We start from the raw sequence: 13,280 nt of genomic DNA, 5'->3' as shown, positions 1-13,280 counted from the left end.
CCATTGACTCTGGGGCCGACAAGAGTTTAATGGACGCTACCCTGGTGTCGGAGCTGGGCATCACCACACAACCCCTCTCCATTCCCATGGACGTCTGAGCGTTGGATGGGCGCTCTATTGGCAGAGTCACGCACACTACGTTTCCCATTAGCCTGAGAGTGTCGGGCAATCACAGTGAGAGCATGCAGTTCCTGCCCATTGAATCCCCTCATGCATCAGTGGTTTTGGAGTTCTCCTGGCTCCAGAAGCCCAATCCTCTGATCGACTGGTGCTATCCTGGGTTGGAGCCCGTTTTTCCATGCGCATTGCCTGAAGTCGGTGCTGCCTGCGGGCTTGGGAGAAGCCCCGAACCTCTCCATCGTTCTGGCGGGAATACAAGGTCCTCTGGGAGATTTTCAGCAAGGCCCATGCCACCTCGCATCCTCTGCATCGGGCATATGACTGCGCCATCGACCTTCTCCCGGTTATTACACCTCCTCAGGGGCGTTTTTATGCCCTGTCAGGTCCCGAGACTCCACCGGCACAAGGTTCTTCTTTGTGGAGAAGAAGGACAAGACCCTGTGTCCGTGTATCGACTACCGGGGTCTCAATGACATTACGGTTAAAAACAGTTACTAGCTACCACTCATCTCCTCAGCTTTTGAGCCTCTCCAGGCAGCAACCATCTTCTCCAAGTTGGACCTTCAGAATTCCTACCATCTGGTTCGGATACGGGAAGGGGATGAGTCTAACATGGCTAGCGGGCACAAGGAGTACCTGGTGATGCAGTTTGGACTGACCAACGCTCCCACAGTGTTCCAGGCCCTTGTCAATGATGTGCTCTAAAACATGTTGAACCGATTTGTGTTTGTCTACCTCAACGACATCATCATCTATTCCCGGTTAGCTCAAGAGCACGTGGTCCGATGGAACTCACACTTCTCCGCCTTCACAAACAGCTGGTTCTCCAGGAGACGCTGGAGGACCTGTCAGACATGGAAGACGTCTTCCATGTCTGACAGGTCCTCCAGCGTCTCCTGGAGAACCAGCTGTTCGTGAAGGCGGAGAAGTGTGAGTTCCATCGGACCACCATCTCCTTCCTAGGATACGTCATCACTGCAGGGAGTGTTCAGACAAGGTGAGAGCAGTGGTGGATTGGCCTCAACCCACGTCCAGAGTTCAGCTGCAAGTTTCCTGGAGTTTGCAAATTTCTACTGTTGTTTCATCCGGGGTTACAGCACCCTTGATTCTCCCCTCTCTGCACTCACCTCTCCCAAGGTGCCGTTCAAATGGTCTCCAGCAGCTGAATGGGCGTTCTGACCTCAAGCAGCGATTTACTACAGGCCCATCTTAATCCATCTGGACCCATCCCATCAGTTCGTGGTGGAGGTCAACGCCTCGGATGTTGGAGGGGGGGCTGTCCTGTCCCAACGCTCTGCCCAGGACCAGAAGCTGCATCCCTGCACCTTCCTTTTCCATCGCCTAAACCCCGCCGAGAGGAACTACGATGTGGGAAAAGGAGAATTACTCAGTGTCAAGATGGCATTGGAGGAGTGGAGGCACTGGTTAGAAGTGGCAGAACAGCCATTTTTGGTGTGGACGGACCATTAGAACCTGGAATATCTCTGCACCGCCAAGCGCCTCAACTCCAGGCAGGCGAGATGGGCCCTGTTATTCACTCGCTTCCATTTCACTGCTTCCTTCCGCCCGGTGTCCAAGAATGTGAAGCCTGGCACGCTCTCACATCTTTACAGCCCCGCAACTACACCCTCAGACCCCGAGACCATCCTCCCTTCTAGCGGCTGCTATTGTCTGGGGAATCGAGAGTCTGGTCCGCAAGGCACAGTGTTCCCAGTCGTACCCCGGGGGCGCGGGACCGGTTTCCCAAAGCCTCCTATTTTATTCATTTTCCTAAGTTGCCCTCAGCTAAGGAGACGGCCCAGCTCATTGTGCAGAAGGTCCTCCGGATCCATCGACTGCCAGTCGACATGGTCTCTGATCGCGGTCCCCAGTTCTCTTCCCGGTTCTGGAAGGCATTCTGCACCCTTATTGGGTCATCGGCCAGCCTGTCCTCTGGTTTTCATCCCCAGTCGGAGCGAGCCAATCAGGATCTGGAGACGACTCTTCGCTGCCTCGTCTCCACTAATTCCACCACCTGGAGCCAGAAACTCGTGTGAGTGGAATATGCTCGCAACAGGCTTCCTTGTTCTGCTACGGGCCTCTCGCCTTTTGAGTGTTCCCTAGGTTATCAGCCCCCACTCTTCCCGGAGCAAGAGGTCAGCACACCTTCTGCCCAGGTGTTTGCCCTTCATTGTCGCCGTACCTGGAAGAAAGCCCGGGCCGCTCTTCTCAGACCACCTCCAGGTACCGACGTCAGGTGGACCGCCACCGGACCCTTGCTCCCCGCTACCATCGTGGGCAGAGGGGATGGCTGTCCACTCGGGATCTGCCCCTCTGGGTAGAGTCCAGCAAACTGTCCCACCATTTTATCGTCTCTTTCCCCATCTCCAAGATCCTTAGCCCCTCTGCTATTCGTCTTCTGTTGCCCCATTCCCTCCGTATATATTCCACTATCCACTGTTTCACAACCCTTTGTCTCCTGTGTTCTCTGTCTGTTGCAATTTTGTCTTGTCTTGAGTATAGAGCCAAATTAAAAGTTGCCGCTTCACTACCCAAACAAATACGTATTATAAGCCTCATACATGCTTTTAACAAGCATTAAAAAGCATTATACCTGCAAGCTTACGTTTTTAAAGTGTTTAGTAAAGTGTTACCAAATCTACTGACTGGTTAGTTAATCTTATGAAAGTTTCTTACCAAGTGTACCATTCCGGTCTTGATAAACGGGATGCAAGATCTGAGAAGTAGAAAAGCATTAAAACCGTCTAGTGAGGTCAGAAGACGACAAGGGGGTTAAAGGTCTACATTTTACAGTATGGATGGTGGTGCATGCGGTGACATGTATAATTTTGGTATTTGGTATTTTATTAGGACCCCCATTAGTTGTTGCAAAAGCAGCAGCTACTCTTCCTGGGGTCCACACAAACCATGAAACATAAAACAGAATGACACAATACAGAACATCAATAGACAAGGACAGCTCAAGGACAGAACTAAATACGTTGAGTAAACATAAGCCGACTATGAATCAAGAGAGGAACAGTGAGTGCTAAACCTAAGCCTGCATTCAAAATGGCACCCTATTCCCATAAGGCTCTGGTCAAAAGTAGTGCACTATATAGAGAATAGGGTGCCATTTGGGAATACAGCCTATGAGTCACAAAAAGATTTGCTGAGCTCCATGGATAATGTAGTCTATACAATCACCTGGCTTCCCGGGTCCACAGGGGAGAGGATAATGTAGTTGTCACCATTTGATGAAGTCACCCGGGTGCCTTTGAGGGTCCGAGTCCTGATCTTAGTAGTCCCGTAGTCTGGCTCCTGTCCTTTGTAGTACTCTCCCTTGTCTTCTCGCTTGTCCTTCCACAAGGATCCAAGGCCGTCCTCTGACACAAGCCCTTGCTTACGTCCACTCCGTCTGCCATGGGCGGGGTGGGTCAGCAATGGCGGAGTCTTGTCTCGTTTCTTCCTCACCGGGGACACCACAGTGTCGTAGGCAGATGCCTTATAAGACGGTCTGTGGATCAGGCCCTCAAAATACGGCTTCATGATAGGTAGGGTCCTCCATACCACTACAGTGATCTCATTGTGGCAGTTTCTGTGAATGGAGAGGACAGTTGATTCAGACAACACATTTGATAGGAGAGAACCTGTTGCACTGTAGGGCTGTCCTGTACTGTAGGGCTGTCCCTGACAAAAAAATAATCTTGGTCGTGTTCTTTCAACCAATTGATTGGTCTAAATGTTTAAATGCATATTTCCATATCCATATGTTTGAATAAATTCAACTACATATGCACTGAGCTTGTCTGATGCTTTAAGCACACTGTTTGATGAAATAACAAAATGACGACTCAAGAAAGAGACCGATGGTCAAACTGTGCTAAAAAAATGACAGCGAGTGCCCGTGTGACTGGAGTGAAAAGGCAATTAACCTGTTAGGGTATAGGGGGCAGTATTTTCACAGCTGGATAAAAAAATGTACCCGATTTAATCTGGTTACTAATCCTACCCAGTAACTACAATATGCATATACTTAATATATATGGATAGAAAACACCCTAAATTTTCAAAAACTGTTTGAATGGTGTCTGTGAGTATAACAGAACTCATTTGGCAGGCAAAACCCTGAGACAGATTCTGACAGGAAGTGGATACCTGATGTGTTGAATTGACTTTAAGCCTATACCATTGAAAAACAAAGGGAAGGAGAAATATTTTTGTCACGTCCTGGCCAGTATATAAGGTTAATTGTTTTGTAGTTTGGTCAGGGCGTGACAGAGGGTATTTGTTTTATGTGGTTCAGGGTGGTGTGTTTTGTTAAAAGGGTGTTTGTTTTAGTATTTCCGGGGTTTTGGTTTATAGTCTATGTATTTCTATGTTTAGTCTGGTGAGTGTGTTTCTATGTTGGTTAATTGGTGTTGGGACTCTCAGTTGAAGGCAGGTGTTGTCTATCTGCCTTTGATTGAGAGTCCCATATATAAGGGTGTGTTTGTGATTTGTGGGTGATTGTTCTGTGTTAAGCTTAGCCAGACCAGACTGTTTGTAGTTGTTCGCTCGTTCTCGTTTCTTTGTTATTTTTGTACGTTCATTTTTGTAGTCAATAAATCATTAAATGAGCATACACGTACCTGCTGCGTTTTGGTCGTCTTTCACCAACGACAACCCTGACAATTTTGGCACTTCCTATTGCTTCCACAAGATGTCCCCAGCCTTTACAAAGTGTTTTGAGTCTTCTACAGTGAGATCTGACTGAAGAAGAGCGTTGGAACGGCGATGGCCCATTAGACACCTGGCGTGCGATTTGATGGTGGTTACTCTCATTCCGAAACGTTTTAAAAGAGAACCCAATGGTCCGCCTTGAATTTTATTCATGTTCTGGTTAAAAAAGGCCCTAATGATTTATGCGATACAACGTTTGACATGTTTGAACGAACGAAAATATTTTTTTTCCGTTCTTGAAGTGAAGTGAAGTCCGGCTGGCTTAGATCATGTGCTACAACACGGAGGTTTTTGGACATAAATGATGAGATTTTTTGAACAAAACTACATTCGTTATGGACCTGGGATTCTTTGGAAGTGACATCTGATGAAGAGAATCAAAGGTAATGGATTATTTACATAGTATTTTCGATCTCTCCAACATGGCGGTTAGTCTGTATCGCAATGCGTATTTTTCTGGCGCAGTGCTCAGATTATTGCAAAGTGTGATTTCCCAGTAAGGTTAATTTTAAATCTGGCAAGTCCATTGCGTTCAAGAGATGTAAATCTATAATTCTTTGAATGACAATATAATATTTTACCAATGTTTTCTAATATTAATTAATTATTTTGTTGTCATGACTTGACTGCCGGTATTGGAGGGAAACGATTTCCTGAACATCAACGCCATAGTAAAACGCTGTTTTTAGATATAAATATGAACTTGATAGAACTAAAAATGCATGCATTGTCTAACATAATGTCCTAGGAGTGTCATCTGATGGAGATTGTAAAAGGTTAGTGCATAATTTTAGCTGATTTTATGGTTTTGGTGACGCCTGTCTTTGAATCGACAATACACTACACACAGCTATTGTCAATGTACTCTCCTAACATAACCTAACTTTATGCTTTCCCCGTAAAACCTTTTTGAAAATCAGTAAACGTGGTTAGATTAAGAAGATGTTTATCTTTCAAAGGCTGTAAGTTAGTTGTATGTTTGAGAAATTTGAATTTTGACATTTATTTGGTTTCAAATTTGCCGCTCTTGAAATGCACCTGCTGTTGATAGGGTGCGCCACGGGTGGCACGCTAACGTCCCACATAGCCCCAAGAAGTTAAAAGGCACCACAGCGCAGCAAGTGATTATCGGGCTGTCTGTGCTGAAGCTGCAACATCACTACAGCCATTTAGTTTCTTACTTGTTTCTGACTGAAAAGTTATGTTACCAAATCCATTCCCTATGCCTCAAAAACATTCCCTATTCCCTCAACCCTTGCTCTCTTTACGTGAAACATGTAAGCATCACATGCATGTGACCAACAGGGCCTGACCTATAGCCTATCATATTCACATCAATAAATTGTTTATAACAAACTCCGAACACAGTAACACATGAGAGCAAAATGGATGTGGAGGACATGAAAAAGAAACTTGAAAATGGGCAAATGTTTACTGGTTGCTCAGGAGGGAAGGGAAAGACATTAGACTTAGTTGTGGAAACTACTGGAGATCAAGAAAAAGGTAAGTATAGGATCAAGAGTTGCGTGAGTATTATGTGTGCCAAACAGTTGCTGTTAGATTACAATATTATAACTGTTTCTGACCATTTGGAACAGTGTACACAACACTAAATAAATAAGTGTACCACAGAGTCTGTTCTAATGAAAATAAATATATAAAGCCTTTATTACAGCAGACAACCTGTTGCATGCATTCATGAATTGTGGTTTAGTTATTGTTTAGGCTAATTAGTCAAAGCACCCTTTGTTATTTCATTTTAAAAACAAAAGTCCTTGATTTGATTTCAAAGCAAGAACGTCTCATATGCGGTGTGATGGCTTGAATGAATTAATGATTGATTGATATGGTAGCCTGTATTTAAATATTTGCCTAAGTTAGCTAAGGTATAAAAACTAAAAAACAGGACACGCTCTTTGGCCTACAGCTTGATGGTGGTTATACAAGGCTATTATACAAAGCCTACTAACGATAACGACATTAATAATTAATGATCATAATAATAATAGTAATCATAACAATAAAAAGGAGATCAAGAAAAGGGAGGGTATAGGAATGAGGTAAACAGATGCTGTTCGATTACAATATAATGTTTGTCTGTTATAAGTAATACCAGTCTGTTCTCATGAAAAACAGCATAGCAAAGAATAAAAACAGCAGAATCTGTGAAATTGCTTTATCAGATATTTTGCCTTTTCTTGAGGCTTGGTGCTCACGGAATCAGTAGTCTATTAAACAAACACTCAAACAGGCAACATAAGCTAGATCAGTCTTATTTCTGTCACCAAGAACAGTGGCCTCCATCATTCTTAGATGGAATAAGTTTGGAACCACCAAGACTCTTCCTAGAGCTGGGCGCGGCCAAACTGAGCAATCGAGGGAGAAGAACCTTGGTCAGGGAGGTGACCAAGAACCCGATGGTCATTCTGACAAAGCTTCAGAGTTCCTCTGTGGAGATGGGAGAACCTTCCAGAAGGACAACAATCTCTGCTGCACCCCACCAATCAGGCCTTTATGGTAGAGTTGCCAGACGGAAGCTACTCCTCAGTAAAAGACACATGACAGCCCGCTTGGAGTTAGCCAAAAGGCACCTAAAGGACTCTGACCATGATAAACAAGGTTTTCTGGTGTGATGAAACTAAGATTGAACTCGTTGGCCTGAATGCCAAGCATAAACATCTGGAAGAAAAATGGCACCATCCCTACGGTGAAGCACGGTGGTGGCAGCATCATGCTGTGGGGATGTTTTTCAGAGGCACGGACTGGGAGACCAGTCAGGATCGAGTGAAAGATGAACGGAGCAAAGTATCGAGAGATCCTTGATGAAAACCTGCTCCAGAGTGCTCAGGACCTTAGACTGGGGTGAAGGTTCACCTTCCAACAGGACAACGACCCTAAGCACACGACCAAGAAAATGCAGGAGTGGCTTCGGGACAAGTCTCTGAATGTTCTTGAGTGGCCCAGCAAGAGCCCTGACTTGAACCCGATCGAACATCTCTGGAGAGACCTGACAGAGCTTGAGAGGATCTGTAGAGAACAATGTTAGAAACTCCCCAAATACAGGTGAGCCAAGCTTGTAGCGTCATACCCAAGAAGACTCGAGGCTCTAATCACTGCCAAAGGTGCTTCAACAAAGTACTGAGTAAAGGGTCTGAATACTTTTGTAAATTTAACATTTCAGTTTGACATTTTTAATACATTTGTAAACATTTGTAAAAACCAGTTTTTGCTTTTTCATTATGGGGTATTGTGTGTAGATTGATGTAGAAAACAATTGAATCCATTTCAGAATAAGGCTGTAACGTAAGAACATGTGTAAAAACTCAATTGGTCTGAAAACTTTCCGAATGCACTGTATATGGATGATTTATAAAGCCAGGCCCATTTAACAGTTAGGCTATTGATTACAGACCTAATTAAGTCAGGGTTTATTCTCTCAATTTTCTTAGACAATTAGGCTAAGGAAGGGCTGCTCCTCGTCTCTGCTGCTGCTGCCTCTGATGAATTTGGAGTGGCAGGTAGCCTAGTGGTTAGAGTGTTGGGTCAGTAACCGAAAGGTTGCTAGATCGAATCCCCTAACTGACAAGGTAAAAATCTGTAGTTTTGCCCCTGAACAAGGCAGTTAACCCACTGTTCCCACTGTTCCATTGTAAATAAGAATGTGTTCTTAACTGACTTGCCTAGTTAAATAAAAAAATTGTTCTCAATCCCAAAATGCTGGTTAACTTTTCTATTATGCATATAGTAACAAAGGGAAAGGTGCAAATTCTACGGCGCACTAAAGAATATGTTTCAGAACTGCGGATAACGACCATATCCAATGCGGGAGAAAGTGCATTTGCTATAAAATAATATTAGATTTATCAATGTTGCACCATTGTTTTTAATTAATATAACCATATACAATTTCAGTATCATGTCTTACTGTAATAGATTGTGCCATCCTGTGGCCTCCGCAATGGATTAGTACCCTGAGACAGGCGTGAATCAGACAGGTGTCTTGTGCACCATAAAATATATATATTGCGACTGCTCGACTAAAGAAATCTCGGTTGACCAACAGCCTATCGACCAAACAATCGACTAAATCGGTTCAGCCCTAATGTACTGTATGTTCAGGACAGGTGAAACCCAAAGAGAGATCAGACAGTGTAGGACTGTAGGCTACCTGAATGCGTGAGCAAGGTCGACACACTTCCATTGCTCCACTGGTAGGCCATTGAGCTGCAGCACAGTGTCCATCTGCTGTAAGCCAGCCTGGTGCGCTGGACTCCCTGAGACACAAACGCACACGCACACACACACACACACAGAACACAATGACTCATAACGAAACAGGAAGTATAAATTAAAATGCAACCAATATCAACAATAATGCTACACAGTACGGTAGTAACAGAAGCCATACTCATCCAGTAACTCTATGAACAACCACTAATGTTTAATCAACACCAAATCTTGCTTGAGCCTTGGCCTGCGGTGAGCTGGCAGGGTAGCAGACAAGTCCACACCCTCTCCTCTGAGACACTCTCGGGCCAAGTCTCTAGGCCAAATGAAGACCTCCCCTTACGAAATTCAAAAGATGCCAGGTGTAGGTGCACCCCCTCCTGACCAAGGTTTTTTCGTTATCACAAGAGACTAATTTATCGACAATACCATTCAATCAAATGATTGTTTGGGTGGAAGAATTGCCAAAAGGTAACTCTCAGACTCCTCATTGAACAGATACTCATATTATTACACCTTACCTCTCGTGGACAGACTTACGTAACATAATTGGTATCGTTACATCTGTCACCAGACTGTGGGATGTGACGAATAACGAGGAACTATTGTTCCTGTGTGCTGGTTTTGTGTCACTGGATATTAGGACAAATCAGAATTCACCTGCACCTAGGATGTTTTGAGTTTTGGAAGGGGAGAGGACATTTGGCTCATAGACATGTGGAAAGAGGGGGGTGGAGTTACTAAAGTGGTTCTGGCACTTCCGTTAGTTTTGTATCTCATACTTCTCCCCCTGAACCGAAATATTGAAATTGGGAAATTTAAGGTTCTAGGTGGCCGAGATTATATTACCACTTACCTGACAATAATAATTTGGTGGGTGCCTATATTTTTCCTATTTCACACATGTACAAGTGTGTATTAATATGCATGTGTGAATAGGAAATGTGTTTTTTGCATATCCTGAGACACCCTCAGAGAGTGGGGTCACAGCTAGGGTCTGCCATATTGGCAATTCCAAGATAACAGAGGGGTATTCCAGAAAGATTGTTAAACAAATTCAGGATTTCCTAAACATATCCGGCTTGTCTTAACCAGATGAGGGAGTCCAGGATTTTTTGGTTCCAGAACGGCTGCTTCTCATTTTAAGCTTAGCGAAGCGCAAATTAGTTGATCTGACCACTGGTGTGTGTGTGCACGCAACATTCAAAAAGGTCCTCATGTCGATGACAGTAAAGACAACAGATACGGAGTCAAAAGACAGAGCCTAATATTTCATAAGTCTAGAACAGCAAACAATTGTAACAACATACAACGAATATGTTCACATATCTACCAAAAAAAAAGTAATACAGCCTCCGCCACAAAAGCTAGAGAGGGAGACTGGCAAAAAAATTGCACACAGAGTAAATGCGTAAGTGAAGTGGCATAGTTCCAATATCTAATAGGCCTAGCTTACACACATGGGTGATTTAGTAATAATGCTTTCACTTTATAGAGCACTTTTATTGCAACGCTGGTGATATTAAGTGTCAAGGCTATGGCCTAATATGTAATTTGTAGTAGCCTATGCCACAATTGCAATGGTTGGATCATTCCATAGCCTATGTCGGTTGAATAATAATTTATTGAATTCCTAGAGTGCTTTTCATGACAACACGGGCAACAATGTGTTTGTTCTATGTTTAGTTGTAACCCCATGGTAGTCACAGATAATCTGACAAAAGAAGTAAGGAAGATCATTGAATTTAATGTCTGTTTCTGAAAATGATTTGGTTTGGTGAAAGTGTAGGCTACAGTATTCAATAGCTACCAGTGAAAATATGTTCTATTCATGTAGTCTCCATTTGGTGTAGAGGGTCTTTGAATGGGGAATGTGTCCCATCTATAGCACCAATGATGTTAGCAGTGGCGATTTTAGCATGCACATTTTGTGCATGCCCCCCAAAAAATGTAGATGCATGCCAGCAAAGCCAATACACAATACAACACTAAACAATACATGCATTCCACTATAATGATGACAAACAGTGCACACAAACTGTTAGGGCCTACATAAAGCTGTCAACAGCAATCCCAATACCTTACCACTGCTACACCTGGCTATCAGCAGAGCCTTGTCTGAGCACCGATATGTTTTATCTTTAATTTCTCTTCGTTATTTCTCTTCATATGAAATGGATTAGAAACATTTGCAAGGAGATTTGATTTGATTCACGATGATGACTGCCAGCTTGCTAGCTAAGATTTTGAAAGTATGATGTTGACATGACCAGTCCAATCAAAGCTACTGTAGATATAACGTGATTTGCCTGTGGTGAGTTATTCACAATTTTCGATGAACAAATAAGGTTTTATATGTAAGATGGTTAAGAAAAGAGCAAAATGATTTATTATTATATTATTATTTGTGCCCTGGTCCTATAAGAGCTCTTTGTCACGTCCCATGAGCCGGGTTGGGACAAACTCACACTCATTCATGATGGCACTCATGATGGCAAAAAACAACATTTGAGAGTGCACTGACCCTGGTGCTAGAGGGGGTTCGCAGCTGGAGGTTGAATGTTGGAAGGGGTACGGGACGATAAAAAGTGTGGGAACCGCTGATCTAAAGGATGTATTCGAGGTCCAATAATTTGTTCCCTTTGTAAAGCACGGTAAACAAAGCAGACTCCGATGTCAAGGGGATTTTCCAAGAAGGGAGAGGCCATAGGGACGAACAAGAAGTCCCGTATCTATTCACCAGGACAGGTTAAGATCAGGTTAAACTAGTAGGTAGCAGGTTTGCTTCAGAGAATACATTGCTATGGTTTCTGATCAGGCTCTCTGTCACGCCCTGACCAGAGAGAGAGGGTTTGTTTCTCTGTGTGGTTAGGTCAGGGTGTGGGGTGGGCATTCTATGTGTTGTATTTCTTTGTGTTGGGCCGAGTATGGTTCCTAACCAGAGGCAGCTGTCTATCGTTGTCTCTGATTAGGAACCATACTTAGGCAGCCTGTTTTTCCTTTGGGTTTTGTGGGTAGTTCTTTTCCGTTTTGTTGTAAGTACCAGACGGAACTGTTGACGGTTGTTTTGATTTAGTGTTTTCATTAAAGTAAAATATGAGCACTTTACACGCCGCGCCTTGATCCCCTTTGTACGACCCTCATAACTCAAGCTCTCTTTCTGGAGTCGGAAATTTCTGGTTTCTGGAATACCCCTCAGAATGATGCTGAGACTCAGATTTTTCACTTTAATTTGTATGCCAAACAAAAACCAATGATTGCAAAGTTAAACCTTAATTGAAACAATAACAAATCGGACACCATGCCTCTGTTTTCGTAAAAAGCTGATGCAAGTACTGACCAGCCATGATATCAATATTATAGTTTTAACCATGTTTTGAGGCTGTACAGTGTCTGTTTACGCGTACATTATTTACAAACATTGGTGTAAAACAAGCTCATATTTTGGGTTCTGATGGGGTATGACATTTGAACTAAGCTCATGAGAAATTTTAAAGTGATATTCTTCAAAAATCAAATGGGTATATATCATTCCTAGGTAAGTCCACACATGGATGTACAGTCGTGGCCAAAAGTTTTGAGAATGACACAAATATTAATTTTCACAAAGTCTGCTGCCTCAGTTTGTATGATGGCAATTTGCATATACTCCAGAATGTTATGAAGAGTGATCAGATGAACTGCAATTAATTGCAAAGTCCCTCTTTGCCATACAAATGAACTGAATCCCCCAAAAAACATTTCCACTGCATTTCAGCCCTGCCACAAAAGGACCAGCTGACATCATGTCAGTGATTCTCTCGTTAACACAGGTGTGAGTGTTTATAAGGACAAGGCTGGAGATCACTCTGTCATGCTGATTGAGTTCGAAAAACAGAGTGGAAGCTTCAAATGGAGGGTGGTGCTTGGAATCATTGTTCTTCCTCTGTCAACCATGGTTACCTACAAGGAAACACGTGCCGTCATCATTGCTTTGCACAAAAAAAGGCTTCACAGGCAAGGATATTGCTGCCAGTAAGATTGCACCTAAATAAACCATTTATCGGATCATCAAGAACTTCAAGGAGAGCGGTTCAATTGTTGTGAAGAAGGCTTCAGGGCGCCCAAGAAGGTCCAGTAAGCGCCAGGACCGTCTCCTAAAGTTGATTCAGCTGCGGGATCAGGGCACCACCAGTACAGAGCTTGCTCAGGAATGGCAGCAGGCAGGTGTGAGTGCATCTGCACGCACAGTG

At 43.6% G+C, this 13,280-nt stretch overlaps 1 protein-coding gene across 3 annotated transcripts in view; it reads right to left on the bottom strand.

The window, feature by feature from the left end:
- Positions 1-13,280, bottom strand: part of rgs3b (regulator of G protein signaling 3b) — a 95,760-nt gene that overhangs the window by 49,798 nt on the left and 32,682 nt on the right. For 2 of the 3 annotated variants that reach the window (XM_029722334.1, XM_029722335.1), the window contains 3 exons: positions 8,990-9,095; positions 3,307-3,697; positions 2,797-2,836 (listed from right to left, as the gene is read on the bottom strand). In XM_029722334.1, coding sequence (XP_029578194.1) covers positions 2,797-2,836; positions 3,307-3,697; positions 8,990-9,095 — 537 coding nt within the window. The remainder of the gene's footprint in view (positions 1-2,796; positions 2,837-3,306; positions 3,698-8,989; positions 9,096-13,280) is intronic. The other variant, XM_029722336.1, reaches the window with a different exon arrangement.

Source organism: Salmo trutta, chromosome 29 (genome assembly GCF_901001165.1).
Source record: "Salmo trutta chromosome 29, fSalTru1.1, whole genome shotgun sequence".
NCBI lineage: Eukaryota > Metazoa > Chordata > Actinopteri > Salmoniformes > Salmonidae > Salmo > Salmo trutta.
Note: the sequence above shows the minus strand (reverse complement) of the source record. Positions and strands in the feature narration are given on the sequence as shown.